General features: G+C 39.3%; 2 protein-coding genes across 3 annotated transcripts in view; one reads left to right on the top strand and one right to left on the bottom strand.

The window, feature by feature from the left end:
* The window catches only part of LOC106061452 (phosphatidylinositol 3,4,5-trisphosphate 3-phosphatase TPTE2-like), a 70,155-nt gene extending 60,892 nt beyond the window's left edge, over nt 1-9,263 (bottom strand). Inside the window, exon 1 of the mRNA XM_056039033.1 lies at nt 9,114-9,263. The gene's annotated coding sequence lies outside the window, so the exon portion shown is untranslated. The remainder of the gene's footprint in view (nt 1-9,113) is intronic.
* Nucleotides 1-17,165, top strand: part of LOC106061453 (uncharacterized) — a 69,558-nt gene that overhangs the window by 44,503 nt on the left and 7,890 nt on the right. For both annotated transcript variants that reach the window (XM_056039032.1, XM_056039031.1), the window contains exons 9-11: nt 13,083-13,152; nt 15,749-15,954; nt 16,070-16,176. In XM_056039032.1, coding sequence (XP_055895007.1) covers nt 13,083-13,152; nt 15,749-15,954; nt 16,070-16,176 — 383 coding nt within the window. The remainder of the gene's footprint in view (nt 1-13,082; nt 13,153-15,748; nt 15,955-16,069; nt 16,177-17,165) is intronic.

The raw sequence follows: 17,165 nt of genomic DNA, 5'->3' as shown, positions 1-17,165 counted from the left end.
AGCCTTTACTCACTAGCATCGTCACATCTATAGACGAAGTCATTATTTACTTCTCCTTGTTAGGACAACTTGACCTTTGTTCTATTAATAGAAAGTTCAACAATATATATATATATATATATATATATATTTGTCTTGTCTTAGTGTCCCATGCGGATACAGATGTTGCGAGGTGCAGTCCTCGACACGTCGTGACAAACTATTTATAGACATCTTACGTTAGGACTTGCATTGATACCCGTTTTTATCCTTTTCACTTTTGAGCGGGAAAGTCACAGATCGATTGTCGTACGTACAGCAGAAGTGTACGTTATCAAACGCGAAGGATTGTTTCTCTTGTTGACCAGGGGGGGGAAACAAACTTGTTCGAAGTGTTCCTTGTTGACTTATTCATGTCTGCACATTAAGTAGTCGAGTAACCATAGTGAATGTTAATTCGATTATTTTTAGAATCGATTATATTTTTTTGTCATTTTTCTCAAACATTTTGCAATGCCATTGGAAGCAACAAAACACACACACAAGCACACACACATAAACAAAACGTGTTTCTTTCCCCTATGTGAGTATCGTCTGAGTTGAGGAACTGTGTCCAGTTCAACATACGATTCTTTCAACTGATTGAGTCTATAACCAGCTAATGTTTCAATAAAACTTACAGTAAAACATATACTTCTTTATGTTTAAAGCAACAGTAAAACATGTGTCTCTTTAAACTAACAGTAAAACGTGTGTTTCTTAACGTTTAAACTAACAGTAAAATATAGGTTTCTTAAAGTTTTAAGCAACAGTTAAACATGTGTTTCTTTAAACTAACAGTAAAACATGTGTTTCTTAAAGTTTAAACTAAAAAAAAGTAAAATACAGGTTTCTTAAAGTTTAAACTAACAGTAAAACATATGTTTCTTTAACATTAAAACTAATTTCATTAAACCAACATTCAAAAACGTGTTTCTTTAAGCAAGCAAAGAGACTATGTCAATTAAGTGCACAGCCCTGTAAATGTCCATAACAGCTTACAATCCCGTGTACGGAAGTCACGTGTTATAATTTTCATCAGTGCTTCGATTGTAAAAAAAAAAAAAAAAAACGTCTTTCAGTGAATTGTGAGAAAGTTTTCTGAAGGAGACATTTTTTTGACCTCCCAGAGGTGACATTTCAATCATTTGACATTCACATTGTTTTCTTGATTTTCTTTACTTATTTATGCTTCCCAGTGGAAAAAATCTGGACACATGTGATTTGTATTTAGTTATTTATATGGGTATCTTCAGTGCGCTCGGGTCTCCATATATAAGGTTTCCTGCTAGACTATCGTACAGCCAGCCATTTGAACTTTAAAAAATTGTTACCTCCTAGTTGGAATTGGGAGACCCTAATTCAGAGACCTGCTGTTTTATACTTACACTTGGGTGACCAGAAGTGACCAACTTATTAACTTTGGTATTCCGATGGCGAAGCTAAAACAGACGTGGAAAGACATATAGGAATGGTCTTTGGGGCTTGTCATGTTCCAATGATGAAACTTCGCGCCTTTCTTTCGCGAGGGTGTTTGGTTTGTGGACTGCTTTGTCTCGTAGACAGTGAATTCCCGGAAATAACGTGTGTTGTGTCTGGTAATACTAATTGCCAGGTCTGTTCTGTATATTTAATAATAATAATAATAATAATCTTTATTATCCGTAAGGAAATTTGTCTTACAATTTGTGCATTACACCAAACAAAAAACATTATAACTATAAGAAACCAAAGTGTACATTCACACCAGACTCACTCATAATTTACATGTGTCAAAGTTTATATCAGATTGTTCTTATTTAATGATTTGATTGCCAGGGGAACAAAAGAGTGTTTGTGTCTGTTTGTCTTTGCTATCGGTGTCTTGTATCTCTTTTGTGATGGTAAAATCACAAAAATTGTTTTGTTTTTCCTATTATGTTTGTCTTTGCTATCGGTGTCTTGTATCTCTTTTGTGATGGTAAAATCACAAAAATTGTTTTTTTTTTCCAATAGGAAAAACTTTGGTGCGTGTATCGGTATACTAAATATACAGTGTTTGAGTATCGGTTTTCTAAATATACAGTGTTTGTGTACCGGTATTCTAAATATACAGTGTTTGATTATCGGTATACTAAATATACAGTGTTTGAGTATCGGTTTTCTAAATATACAGTGTTTGAGTATCGGTTTTCTAAATACCGGTATACAGTGTGTGTGTATCGGTATACTAAAACAAACAAGATTAGTGACCTGAGTTTACAACATTGATGTGGTGTGTCTGAGTACGTGTGTCACTCGATGTAGCTGCTCAAGTGGGAGAAAGCCTTGTGTTAGTTTTCTATGACCTGTCCATCCTTATGCGTATGACAATTTGACACTAGAGCTGTTAGTTTACTAACCCCTTTAGTTTGTTCGATATACATTTAATAATGGAGGCGCCTGGCTTAGTGGTTTCCGAACCGAGGAACCCGGGTTCGAATCGTGGTAATTTTCTTTTAATTTCTGGATCTTTTGTGCGCTTCTGAGTCCACCCAGCTCTAATGGGTATCTGACATTAGTTGGGCAAAAGTAAATACTGTTGGTCGTTGTGGTGGCCACATGGCACCCTCGTTAACCCTGGGCCTCAGAAACAGGTGGCCTTTACATCATCTGCCCCATAGACTGCAAGTTCTGAAATGGTTACTTTGACTTGTTATTATTTTGTGCGATATACATTTAATGGTATTGTACACATATCCTCCTATACTATTCAGTGGGATAGAAGCAAGGATTATCCTTATGATAATGGGATGATGTGACATACGGAAAAAAAAAAGTGGTTTAACATCTGAGTCACTTCCTGGGGAATGAGTACAGCTCTTTCAGTGTGTCATGCTTACATCTTCTATCTGTCAGCTCTCATATCTTACGGCGATGTCAATCTATTGATTCGAACCTTCTTTTTTTTTTATCTGCCTGCGAAAATGTCATTAGCTTGACATGGGATTCTAAACCGCTCGACATACAGCGTTCTCTCTTAGAAGAAAATAAAACTAACTGGATGCTGGGAAATAGAAAAATGCACACAACTTTTTTTTTTTTTTTGGACGATCTGTTTTACATTTTGAACAAGGGGAGCGTGAAGAAAGAACATGATCAGCTGAGTCTGTGGAATGAGTGATGTCCCCTTGACTGGGGAACCAACCGGCACCTTGGACATAGGGTCACGGAGGTCACGAACCAACGCCTTTGCCTGAGTTCGAATGTCGGACTTACCGAGACCATTCGTTCTAGAAGGCCTGCATAGTGGCCTGCGACGTCACAACCTGCGGGCTGTTTAGACCACAGGTGTGTATGACGTGGCAAAGAGCAACCTTTCTAAACTGCCCACAGGATGTGACGTTGCAGATCAGTGTTGAGGCCTTCTAATAGCGATTGGTCTCGGGCTTACTCTCTTTGAAACTAAGGGGAATTGCAGAGTTTCATGCAGAAGACAAATCTATAAATAGCAACATTGCGTGGTGTTTACGGTGGTCAGAATACGAAAGTATGGATAACTATAGAATTGATAACCTTAGAGTAGTTCTTGTTCACTTTCCAGCTCTGTAAAAACACATTTCAGAGCTCCTTCGCTTGAAGCACAAAATAATTATACTAGTTAGTTGGCAACAGTGACCTTGTGGCCTTGACATTGTTTTTTTTTCTATTCATTTCAGAATCTCTTCTGATCTTCTTTTCATTTTCAGAAATTGTTTTAAACTTCCCGCCACCACATTTTTGTTTTATTTTGCGTTTCTTTTTCTCAGTTATTGAATTTGTTGAGATTTTTATAAGAATCAGTGTAAACAAAGGGCAGGTAACTGCGATTAACTTTCTCGGGTGAAAATCCATAATAGCGGATGTATTAGAAAATGGTTATAGTTATTATAAACGGTCATTATTAGTGGAGAGGCTTGGGACTACACAGATATAACAGCCTGAGGATGATTTTAAAGTGCTCCTGTCCTGATTAGGGCGCCCAACGGCAAGGTCGAATCTATTTTACATCTAAAGCTCGTGTTTCTCTCTGTATTTTTTTTTTCATAATTTTGTAGAGTGGTATTGATCTGATTGCAGTTCTTGTCGTGTCTGTGTTTGTAGTTGTGTCATTTGAAGTGTGTGTGTGTGTTTGTAGTTGTGTCGTTTGGGGTGTGTGTGTTTGTAGTTGTGTCGTTTGGGGTGTGTGTGTTTGTAGTTGTGTCGTTTGGGGTGTGTGTGTTTGTAGTTGTGTCGTTTGCGGTGTGTGTGTGTTTGTAGTTGTCTATTTGGGCCTGTCTGTGTTTTTAGTTGTCTTTGGGCTTGTCTGTGTTTGTACTTGTGCCTTTGGGGGTGTCTTTGTTTGTAATTGTGTCTTTGGGGATGCCTATGTTTGTAGTTGTGTCATTTTAGTCTTTTTTTCTTCTTTAGACCTGTAATGGTAATATTTTTTTACAGATTGGCTGTTAGACATTCCAATTAGATTTCTAATCTTACAAAATTATCACAAACTTCAAATGCATTATTTCTTTCAAATTTCATTTTTAAAGCGACCCGGGTGGTCGACACGCGGGGCAACTTTCCACGCGCCCTTTTTTTTCCTTTGGTTTTCTCCCCCTCCCCTTTAAATAGGAAATGATGAATTATTTAAACACTCAAGACATTATTGATTTTCGGTTGTTTGGTCACCCCTCTCTAATTACTGACTAGTTTAATTTCATTAACAGTAACTCCAAAGAAATAATGTTTTCACACGCCTACCACACACACACGCCTACCACACAAACACGCCTACCACACAAACACGCCTACCACACAAACACGCACACATTTGTACATCTTTAAAAAAAACGTATAACTTATTTAGACCATTTATTCCTTCAAGATTCTTGTACTCCAGAGACTCCATTAAAGCACACATACACACCGCTCTCCACGGTGTGAAGCTGGGCGAAGCTTCTTCTCTATCGAACTCAGACGAACCTTGACCCTCTAGACGTCCAGGAGGAGCCCCAGCTATCATCTACTAGTCATTGTCTGGCACTGCACGGATAGGGCTCATTTCTCAGAAACGCATTTCAAATATATTTGACAAATTCCAGATATTTACTTGGTTTTCAACACGTTGCATTCGTTGTATGTTTTGATAACTTGCTGCAATTTTCAGTGTTACAAGATGGTTTCAAATAGTAAGGACATTTTATCATCTTATCTTATATAATACAGACGTTACTTCAAAAAAGAAGATGATTACGTCCTAGGCGTCATGCATTCAGTCATGCATATTAACCAATGACTTAAATTCTACCAAGTTACTTGTTTTCCTGGCTAGCTCAGGCAACCCATTCCATGCTCTAACAGCACTAGGGAAGAAGGAGTATTGGTACAAATTTGTCCTAGCATATGGGACGAGGAATGTGCCTTTATCTTTGTGTCTTTCAGAGTATTTTATTAGGTTTTGTTTTTGTATTTGTTTATATCATTCCAAACCAACGTCTGGAGTCATAACTGCACTATTCAATTTTGTTTTTAACGCTGAAGGGGCATCAAAGCAACGATAGCTGCTTTCTCTTTTGATGAGTTTGTATACCATCCCCCACCCTTCTGACAGTCTGAGTTATATTAACACTTGGTGATACACTATATTAATTTTCTCATAAGGCGTCAAAAAAGATTCCCATGCCCCCTGACGCCCCATCGCCCTTCTATTTTCGAATCCCTTTGACCTCTTATTCCCGATCAATATTTTCTTTCTTTGCTGAACATTGACAAATCTTAGGGATTATCATTCTCAGCTCACTGTCAGCAAATTGTGGACAGTCATATTCAAGATATTGGTCTAGTCCAGTGGATCATCGATTTGGTCTCACCCAACTGCCCTGGTAATAAGTTAATGCCTGGCTCTGCCCTTTCGCCCTGTACAGACTCAAGGAGAAGTCCCTCCGGGCCGCGACGTTGTTTTTTTTTTTTTCTTCTTCTGTGTTGGTGAACTTTTTTTTATTTTATTAAAGCCCACGTCTTATCCAGGGGCGTGTAAACTACGTCGAACTGCTCCTCCCATGCGTAAACACGTAACTAGGAGAACTTACTAGGAGAATAGCTATTTTTGAACCGAAGGCTAAGAGTATGGATTACAAAGGATAAATGTTCCCTGAAAGCATGGAAACTATTAAATTGTCGTATTTTTATAAAGAGTATATTAACTCTGTCTGTTTTTCTGTCTGTCTGGTAAAACGTTTGTGCACATTATTTCTCGCCCATTCTCAGATCAAGTTGAAACTTTGCACAGTCATTCTGCGGCATAGGCAAAACGTGAATCAGTTAAAATTAGAGTCTGTTGTTTTGGATGGTGAGAGCTTAGAGAGAGATGTTTGGAATAGTGAGAGCTTAGAGAGATGTTTGGGATAGTGAGAGCTTAGAGCAGGAATTCTCAACCTGTGGGTCGCGACCCCCTTGGGGGTCGATTGACGATTCGCCAGGGGTCGCCAAAGACCATTGAAAAAATGGATTGTTATTGTCTATTCTTCTGTTGTTGCTGTGTGTGTGTGCGCGGGGGGGGGGGGTCGCGGCTAAGTGGGGGATTGTAAAAAGGGGTCGCCGAGCATAAAAGGTTGAGAACCGCTGGCTTTGAGAGAGATGTTTCCAAAAGAATTTATAAAAAATGCAAAAAATATAAGTACATTTTTTAACCATAAAATTCATGGATATTTTTAATGATTTGGAGTCACTTTAATCACAAGCAGTAGCTAAGTAAGGTTCATCTGATAGGTACAGCCTCCTTCCCCCCCCCCCCCACCCCCCCCCCCCCGTCTGCTAGCGCTAAAACACACTCTCATAGTCACGTCTTGTTATCGTATTCCTTGCCACATGCATGTCGAAGCGTTGAAACTGTGGCGCTGTCTAGACTGTCACTAACACAGTCACGGAACTTGACGGGAGATAATTCAAAGTGTATCCCAAGGGGGGCGGTCACTTGGCGCATGATGAAAGGAGATCAGATTGCGAGGAATCAGGGCTATGAATAAAACAGTTGACAGAAGACGCGTTCTTAAACCTGGTAGAAACACCTACCCCACCAGATAGGAGTGCATAAATCATTTGGGGCGCTCACTGCTAGATTGTCGAAACTACTTTTTAAGCTACAAAGTAGCACAATTCCTGGCCAAAACATACATCTATTTATATTAACACTATACCATTATTCCCAAGAGTAGATAAAGTTCATTTTTATATGATATTTGAAAATATATAATAAAAGCCAAGGGCTTCAATGGAAGTTTTTTGTTGTTGTAACTCTGATCCCTTGCCCAAATTTTAGAACCCCTGAGCTCTGACACTGCATGTATTCCATTGCTTTCTGTTCAAAAGGCTACTACTAAATAATTCACCGTAGTAAGTGAATCAGTGTGGGTAAGTGAAATAGGGCTGCTAAGTGAATCAAGGTGGATAAGTGAAATAGGGCTGCTAAGTGAATCAAGGTGGGTAAGTGAAATGGGGCTGCTAAGTGAATCAAGGTGGATAAGTGAAATAGGGCTGCTAAGTGAATCAGGGTGGGTAAGTGAAATAGGGCTGCTAAGTGAATCAGGGTGGGTAAGTGAAATAGGGCTGCTAAGTGAATCAGGGTGGGTAAGTGAATCAAGGTGGGTAAGTGAAATAGGGCTTCTAAGTGAATCAGGTCTGGTAAGTGAATCAAGGCGGCGTCTTTTTTTGTTTGTTGGTTCGGATTTCTTTTTATTGGCTCTCTCTCTCTTTCTTTTTCTATAACTGCTATAACAACACTGCACGCGTGTTTCCACGGGTACTAGGGAACTGTGACATTGGTTCTTTAGTAGCGTACAGATGATCTCACATTTGATGGTACGCTTTTAGTCGTTTTGTTTCAGGCCAGAGATCACTCTCCTTCCACCGTAATGCCAGGCTCGGTTCATTTGGGGTTATAACTGGGTAGTCATTAAGCTTTGTTGCAACTCGTAAGATTTGTGCTTTCACGGTCTCTTAATGTTCATATTAATCTTCGGAATCGAAGACATTGCCATTGTTATCAATGTTCATATTGCAACATATTATTGTAATTGTAAACATGATACAGTATAGCCATGACCATCGCGTCAATAACACGCGCTGTTTCCCACTCGCCAGCTTTGGACATTTCCTGACATTAACTTTTCCCAACAATGGAGAGAGTGTTGGCTTTAAGTAGGTCATACTAGGAATAGACTTATGGGAATTTTGTACATTACAAATATGGCTACATATATTTCTGCTTAATGAGACATGTTGTATTCTGTCTATACTTTCAACGAAGGTACATATAGGTGCGTTCTACTTCTTCATCTTAACAGCTTTTAACTGTCAGGGCTGTAAGTTCTTTAGCAGTAAGTCGTGCGCTTTAAGATCAATTGAAAAGCAACAAGTTCCGTTCATAATAAAAGAATGAATCAGAAAACTGTCTCTGCAGGTCTGTGTTTGCACGCGTGAGTGACAAGAGTCGTGTTTGGATGGATGCGAGTATCTTTGCCCAGTGATAGATGGACTGTACGCTCGCTTGTCTGCACGCAGCAATATATTGTTTGATTTATGTTCTGGAACATGTTTTTAGTTTACCGACTCATGGGATTGGGCGTTCACAAAATAGCATGATGGGAAGGGATTCAACTCTATGGTTTTACATGACATGCAATTATATAGGACCTAGACAGGTCAACAGTTATGAATGAACCTGTACACGTGTGCATTACGTCATACTTTTTACGCGTTTTATTTTCTGAATCAACCTTGCTGTCGTTGTCACGCACATAGAACTTCACACCAGTAGTGCTCAACCTTTTTCTGCACTAGATATACAGGTATTTCCAACACATGGGTCGCCTGCCGCGTCACCGCCAAAAATTGTGGTATCCAATGGAACACATCGTCTGCGGCACTGTGGGAGGGGCGATATAGTGCAGCTTAACTGGCCGAATGCGGTCCGCATGCCGCTTATTGGAGATCATTGGTTTACAGACTCTACGCTATCAATGAAAAGTAACATTGCAATTGCGTACTAAGGGTGTGTTAAATGAAATGTAATTTAGCTAGTCAGAGCCAGTCGTCACCTCTAGGTACTAAGTGCTACTCACCTATTCAGTGTCGTATAGTAATCCCCTTTCCTGCTTTATGATTGCCGCTGCCAATATCAATAAGCAGCACAGGGGGAGCGAGAGAGTTAATCCATTGGACTGAAAATGACTTGGAGATACACAGAAATTAGATCTACATCAGCACACAAATGACGGGAGTGTGCCGTGGCGCCGTCAGCAGCCACTGTGGGGGGGGGGGGGGGAGGGATGGGGGTGACTACGTACACACACGCGCGCGCGCGATGAAACACAGTGTCAGAGATCACGCTCATTGTTTCTATGCGGATACGTCTCACTAATCTAATGTCGAAATTAATGTTCCATATGAGCCGTCTCTTTCCATCTCTCCCCCTCACCACCTCTCTCTGTCTCTCCCCCACCTCTCTCTCTCTGTCTCTCGTGTGGTCCTGTAATGTGTCTTTTCCTCTGTCTTCCCATTTCAATGCAGTCGAAACAAATTATAGAAAGTGTAAAAATAAAGATAGAAAAAAAAAAGGGGGGGGGAGGGCGGGGTGGACTTGGTAGAGGAGGAACATATAGAAAGATTGAGGAGGAGGCTATTGTTATTGACTAAAAATAAGAGACGAAGAGTGAAAAGAGGGCTGGAGAGAGAAGTAGACAAGACTGGTGTAGGGAAGACTGTCAATGTATTGTGATCAATAACTTCTGATATTTTGATTAGCCCAAGACATATACCTCAACGTTGTGATATATACATGGTGGTAGGACCGGAAACTGTATCGATGATGATCTGTACATTACGAACAAAATGACTAAAAGACCGAGCACTTAATTGTGACCTCGTCCCTCCCCTGAGTGTTTTGCAATGACAAGCGCTCTGTTAACTACTAGATTAGCCCCGCTTCCTTCACCTCTTTCTCTCGCCATCCTTTATCCTCTCTATCCCTGCCTTATCCTTCCTATCCCTTATTAAACACAACACAGATGTTTTGTACATGCTGACAGTATTCGAGTGTTGCATTTTGTAGGAACATCCTTGTGGGTCATTGCACTCGTCAATGTACTGAGGAGCTTGTCATTGCACCAAGGAGCTCGTTATTGCACTGGGGAACTCGTCCTCGTGTGGAGGAACTTGTTATTGTGTTATAAACTTATCTCTTTTTACTTAGGATACTACACATGGCCGTGACTAATATTGCTTAAAATTGAGATCTCACATACGTTTTGGGTCTTCCCCCCCCCTCTCTTTCTCTCTCTCTCTCTCTTTAACCCACTCTCTCTCTCTCTCTCTCTCTCTCTCTCTCTCTCTCTCTCTCTCTCTTTAACCCACTAACTCCAAGGGAATTATAAATACAAATCTAATAATTGGACATTCTCAACCTAAAATGTTTAATGTCTAATATACTTAAGTTAGAGACTTTGTAGGGCAGTAGGAAGCACACTGTAGTTTTCTCTACTGTTATAAGGTTCGCTAGATATAATGAATTCGCACCCCCCCCCCCTTTTTTTCACCCTCTCACCATCCGCAGTTTTTTTTTTTTTTTTTCCATTTATCAATGGAAGAGCAGACGTAGGTATGGGCCCACGGGATGCCTGCCGGGACCAAGTTTGTAAAAAACGTGGCACTTCCGAGTGAGCGTTCGTTACTTTAAAATAGATTCTGCCCCGACCCAAGGGAGAGTAACACTAGTCATTCGTTTACTTCTTGACGTCTAAATACATATGACTTTCATTCTTTTTTAACTTGGTGTACATTGATCTAGTCCAGGGGTTCTCAACCTGTGGGTCACGACCCCCTTGGGGGTCGATTGACGATTTGCCAGGGGTCGCCTAAGACCATCGAAAATATGGATTGATATTGTCTATTCTTCTATTGCTGTGTTGGTGGGGGTCGCGGCAGATTGGGGGATTATAATAAGGGGTCGCCGAGCAAAAGGGGTTGAGAACCGCTGAATTCTAGTCTCTAGACGAGTTTAAAGCAACGCTTGGTCCAGATGACAAAGTCTGACAATGAAGGGGTGTCGGGGGAGAGGATGTCCGTGCTGTCTTAGGGCGCATAGCAAACAGAATTCAGCTCAAGTCGAGATTGGAACTCGAGTCCCATAATAGTCACCCAAGCGGTATATGTCTCTACTTTGTACTATATGTCTACATATTCCTTTTATTCATCTTATGTTCAACAAAAGGATGAAAGAAAAAAGGTCGAGGGAAGTTTGCATAAGATTGTTAATTACACGTAGGGGCTTTTAATACAGTCTGTGACGTCACTTAGGATCGGTAACTCGTGTAATGACATTTCAAAGCTGAACATTTGTTTCCCCTTGAAAGACCTCTTGATGTTAACGCGTGACGACTGGAGCGCGAATCGGACCAGAAGACAAGAGATGTGTGGCTACAGATAGCACGCTGGCTAGACGAAGCAGACGACACTTTCACCTTTTAGGATTTCTGCTTGATGACTTTGGTTCTGCCAAGATTTGCTACTGTTTGTATGCCTGGAAGGAATGTCTCATTGGTAGAGACTAGCACCGTAGTGTGAATTAGTGAGATGGTAGGCTCTCTTAGTGTCTGGTTGGGAAGATCAAATTTAGTCAATCAACGGACCTGCAATTTAAAACAAAAAATTAGTCAGTCTGTCTCTTGAGAAAATAAAGTTGATCTTCCCTCTCTTTGTTCCTTGTTTAGAGGAACGCTGGTACCACTTAATTGGTAGTTTGTGTCGGATTCTCACAAAAATATGGGGTAAAAAGCTTCCCCATGAAATGATAGTATGTGTGTGTGTGTTGTTTTCCCTAAGCATAGTAATAGTCTGGCCCCGTCCCAATATTTGACATTTGTAGTAATTGATTTTTCTGGAGTCTATTCTGAATCGAGGTAGGCTACAAAGTCGGTTCTTTGAACATTCATCTTTTCCCGATTCGCTTTACTCTACGAGATTCCTCGTGACCTCGACTCCGTCACTTGTTGGAGGACATTCCTATTGGTTGCTGTCATTGCCGAGAATGATTTCTAGTGAACTCTCCAGGTACAAAGTTTACAACAAAACTAATTCAGTCTTGTTTGGGCTTTGCAAGAGGTTGTTGTTGTTGTTGTTGTTGTATATAATGGTACTATTTTCTCTTAGGTCATAGTCAAATGTATTCTTCCATCTGGACTCGTGGACAAACAACTAAAGAATACACAGAGAGAAGTTGTGAAATGGATTTGAACATTGGGTTTCACCAAGAGCTTACATTTTAACGCTGCTAAATATTTCCTGAATCAACTAATGTCTTTTTTTGAGCTCATATTTTGTTCTTCCTCATCATTCAGAAATAGTTTGCCTCCGAAATTGTCTTGGATCTGTCTTTCTACTCTCTTGTTGAATCAATATACCAACTTATGCTGACATCATCTGCTAAGTCTCAACATGACCCACTGAGTACTGACATGACTTACATTGTTCCAATGCGACCTACTTTGTTTCAGTTTGACTTCCAATGTGACCTACTTAATTCCAAAATGACCTACTTAGTTCCAATATGTCTTACTTCCATGTGATTCAGTCACATAAATATAAATATTAAATTATTTATAGATCTGGATTCACAGAGGCTGAGTGGTAAAACGCTTGGCATCTGAACCAAGGGGTCTAAGGTTTGAGATCTGGTGATTTTTAAAATTAGGATCTTTGGGCGCCTCTGAGTTCACCCAGCTCTAATGGGTACCTGACATTAGTTGGGGGAAAAGTAAAGGTGGTTGGTCGTTATGCTGGCCATGCAACATCCTCATGAGCCTTGGGCCAAAAAAAACAACAGATGACCTTTACATCATCTACCCCATAAATCACAAGGTCTGAAAGGGAAACTTTTCCTTTTACATACTTTTTAGATCTATTGCATAAACATACATCTTTGTTGGTCTACAGAGACAATAGCACTCTCACTCTCCCTCCCATTCCCTTCTCATCTTTGTTTCAAACTAGGGATGTAATATTAACTCAAGATTTGTTTTTTCTTTTTGTTTCAGGTGGCATGTTCCAGATACAATGGCCCAAATCCTGCAACTGTCAAAGCCAAGATTATAAATCTCATACAAGGTATTACAGAAATAAATTATGATAACGTCTTATCTACCTGAGTGTTCTGTCATGCACTCATGTCTATGTCTTAGCATGAACTCCCAGACTTTTTGAATAGACCATTTGGAAGTCTCAAGTCTATACTTTTATATATATACAAATACAGTTTTGCATTACAAGTTTCTTCAGAAATTAAGAAGCTTACGTCATAGCTCAAACCTTCAGCAGGATAGAAGTGGTCTGGATTTGAATTCAGGACCATCATGATGATAGTCTCAAGTGCATACCACATGACCAGCTTCATCCCCTTCTCCCTTCCTTTTTCCTGACTCAACTAATAATTAAAATTTTGTTTGTGTTTGTTCAGGAGCTCCTCTAAAATCTGAATTCTCTTTTTAAAAAGTGTTATATCATTCCAATATTTAATAATGCAGCTATGCTTACCTCTGACCACAAGACCATATCATGTCCAAGACGAGGCTATAGTCAGACAAGGCAGAGGCTTGGTTCCATTGGACTCAACACTTTGTGGTACTACAGTCTAGGACAAGTTGAAAATGTATTTGTCTACAAGGTGAAATAGCTTGGTAAAAACACTGCCAATAAAGTGATATGTAAGGACCCAGTAGTCATACCATGGACAGACTTGGGAAACACTGCAAATAAAGTGTTATGTAAGGACCCAGTAGTCATACCATGGACAGACTTGGGAAACACTGCAAATAAAGTGATATGTAAGGACCCAGTAGTCATACTATGGACAGACTTGGGAAACACTGCCAATAAAGTGATTAGTAAGGACCCAGTAGTCATACCATGGACAGACTTGGAAAACAATGCAAATAAAGTGATAGTAAGGACCCAGTAGTCATACCATGGACAGACTTGGAAAACACTGCTAATAAAGTGATATGTAAGGACCCAGTAGTCATACTATGGACAGACTTGGGAAACACTGCCAATAAAGTGATTAGTAAGGACCCAGTAGTCATACCATGGACAGACTTGGAAAACACTGCAAATAAAGTGATAGTAAGGACCCAGTAGTCATACCATGGACAGACTTGGAAAACACTGCAAATAAAGTGATAGTAAGGACCCAGTAGTCATACCATGGACAGACTTGGAAAACACTGCCAATATCTGTAATATTATAAGTTTCAATATCACTGCCTGGTATGGCAATCTGAGCATTAAAAATAAAAATAAACTTTATAGAATCCTAAATGCTGCTGGCAAAATCATTGGCAAAAACAAACCCCATTTGGGCAGTTGTTTGAGACAAACATCTATAAAAAAGCTAACAAGATCCTCGAAATAAAGAATCACCCTTTGTGTCAGGATTTTGTGATTTTACCATCACAAAAGAGATACAAGACACCGATAGCAAAGACAAACAGACACAAACACTCGTTTGTTCCCCTGGCAATCAAATCATTAAATAAGAACAATCTGGTATAAACTTTGTCACATGTAAATTATGAGTGAGTCTGGTGTGAATGTACACTTTGGTTTCTTATAGTTATAATGTTTTTTGTTTGGTGTAATGCACAAATTGTAAGACAAATTCCCTTAGGGATAATAAAGATTATTATTATTATTATTATTATTATTATTATTATAAAGTGATATGCAAGGACCCAGTAGTCATACCATGGACAGACTCTACAAACTTAGGAAATCAACAACTGCAGCATACATTGACCTGCCTTTGCACATTTCGAGAAATCTTTAGAGTGAAAGAAAATAAATATTGGAAATTATAAAATTGTACTATTGGGATTTTATTTTTGCATCTTTTTGTTTTTTACATGGTTGTTGTGATAAACAATAGAAATCATAATCAGGGGAGACAAACACTTATTTTTTAAAAAGGAGACAACTGTGGTTATTCCCACATGAACTTCATTGAATATTATTTAAAAGAAATAATTTAACTACATCACTACATCCTGTTCCTAGATTTGTTCATACAGTATTGTAAATGAGACTTAATTCTTGTTAGATCTGGATAAGTCAGCAACAGACTATGCTCTGTATACAAGGCCCTGTGTTACCACTGTGTACTAGACTTTCTGTTAGACTGTGTACTAGACTCTCTGTTAGACTGTGTACTAGACTCTCTGTTAGACTGTGTACTAGACTCTCTGTTAGACTGTGTACTAGACTCTCTGTTAGACTGTGTACTAGACTCTCTGTTAGACTGTGTACTAGACTCTCTGTTAGACTGTGTACTAGACTTTCTGTTAGACTGTACTAGACTCTCTGTTAGACTGCGTACTAGACTCTCTGTTAGACTGTGTACTAGACCCTCTGTTAGACTGTGTACTAGACCCTCTGTTAGACTGTGTACTAGACCCTCTGTTAGACTGTGTACTAGACACTCTGTTAGACCCTTTACTATAGCCTCTTTTGTGCTCAGATTATACTCTATACTAGCTCCTGTGCTAAATATAATTCTCCTTGATTGATCTGAGATCAGCAATGTGTGGATTCAAGTCCAGTTTCACATACCAGCTTAGAATTACCTTTGTTTACTGCCTAGAGTAGAGTAGGCTAATCAGCATATCACACATAATTTTAATATTTCAAACTTAACTATTGTCTCTTTCAGAGGGTGTGTGCTATGTACCACTAATTAAGAGTGACACAATCGGCCCCTGTGTTAAAGTGGGGGACCCCTACTCACCGACCTCACCCTACAAATTGGTGTCAGAGATTGAAGATGTCTTCCGACCAGCCACCGATGCTGAGGCTAGCTTAAAAGACATTCGGAACATGAAAGTCTGGGCCTTTGCTGGTCCAATGTCCCCTCATGAGGTCAGTGGCAAATTAACACCATTGTTCTAGTTATTAAACTTTTCCTTCATTACGTGCCTTACTTAAATGCGTAAAGAGTTAAACCTAGATTAAATTTGTTTCTTTGGATTTCTAGGGCAGGGAGTTTAAACGTGCCTGGAAGTCTCCGAGGACGAAGCGAGCTAACCTGAAAGAAAGTTTGAAAGTCACTGATGGAGACAGAGGCTTTGAACATTTTGGGAGGTTTGTATTAATGTCTATGTATTTCTCCAGTCAAAATTTGATATATTTGTAGGTATTGTATATATTTTGTATTTGATTGAGAACGTTCAAAGCCTTACAATTGTTTTAGCATTTACACATCTAATTATTGTTATTGCTTGTATATTGTGTGTCTTACATGCCCCTGTACACATGTGGTCCAATCACTTTTATGGATGTTTGAGGGGGAGGGGGGTATCTGGGAGAAATGTTTCTGTGCTGCCTTCCTCACTCAGCATATACTATTCACCTTCAATTAATTTTGAATTAAAAGTCAGTGTATACATCTACATCAGGATTCAATGTTGAGCCCCCTGAGTTAGGTAGGTGCTTTGTGTGTATATATGTTGCATTTCTTAGATTCTTGTGGTAAGTCTGTTTCAGAAGTATTATCTTTTCTTGATTTGAAGGAATGTCTGAGTTTTTAGGCATACTCTTCACTTATGGGTCTTAATTTCTGATAGAAAAAAAAAAAGTAATGTTCCCCTTTCAGACCAAGGATTATCTATAGGGCAGATAATGTAAAGGTCACCTGTTTCTGAGGCCTACAGTTAACAAGGGTGTCTTGTGGCCCAGCACAATGAACAACTGCCTTTACTTTTCCCTGACTAATGTCAGGCGCCCATAGAGATGGATGAACTCAGAGGCTTTTATAATTAGACCAACTTTAGCATATAACATCTGACTAGTTCAATGACCTCCTAATTCAGCATTTATCAACTAATTTTAGTCTGTTATAACTAATATAAGTAAGTTTATTATTTTACATTCTGCCATACAACCAATAGGGATATTGCATTACCTTGTATGCTGCATATAACATCTGACTAGTTCAATGACCTCCTAATTCAGCATTTATCAACTAATTTTAGTCTGTTATAACTAATATAAGTAAGTTTATTATTTTACATTCTGCCATACAACCAATACGGATATTGCATTACCTTGTATGAAACACTTTATTAGCGCCA

This window comes from Biomphalaria glabrata, chromosome 8, assembly GCF_947242115.1.
Source record: "Biomphalaria glabrata chromosome 8, xgBioGlab47.1, whole genome shotgun sequence".
Lineage (NCBI taxonomy): Eukaryota > Metazoa > Mollusca > Gastropoda > Planorbidae > Biomphalaria > Biomphalaria glabrata.
The sequence above is the reverse complement of the archived record's forward strand: the minus strand, read 5'-3'. Positions and strand labels throughout refer to the sequence as shown.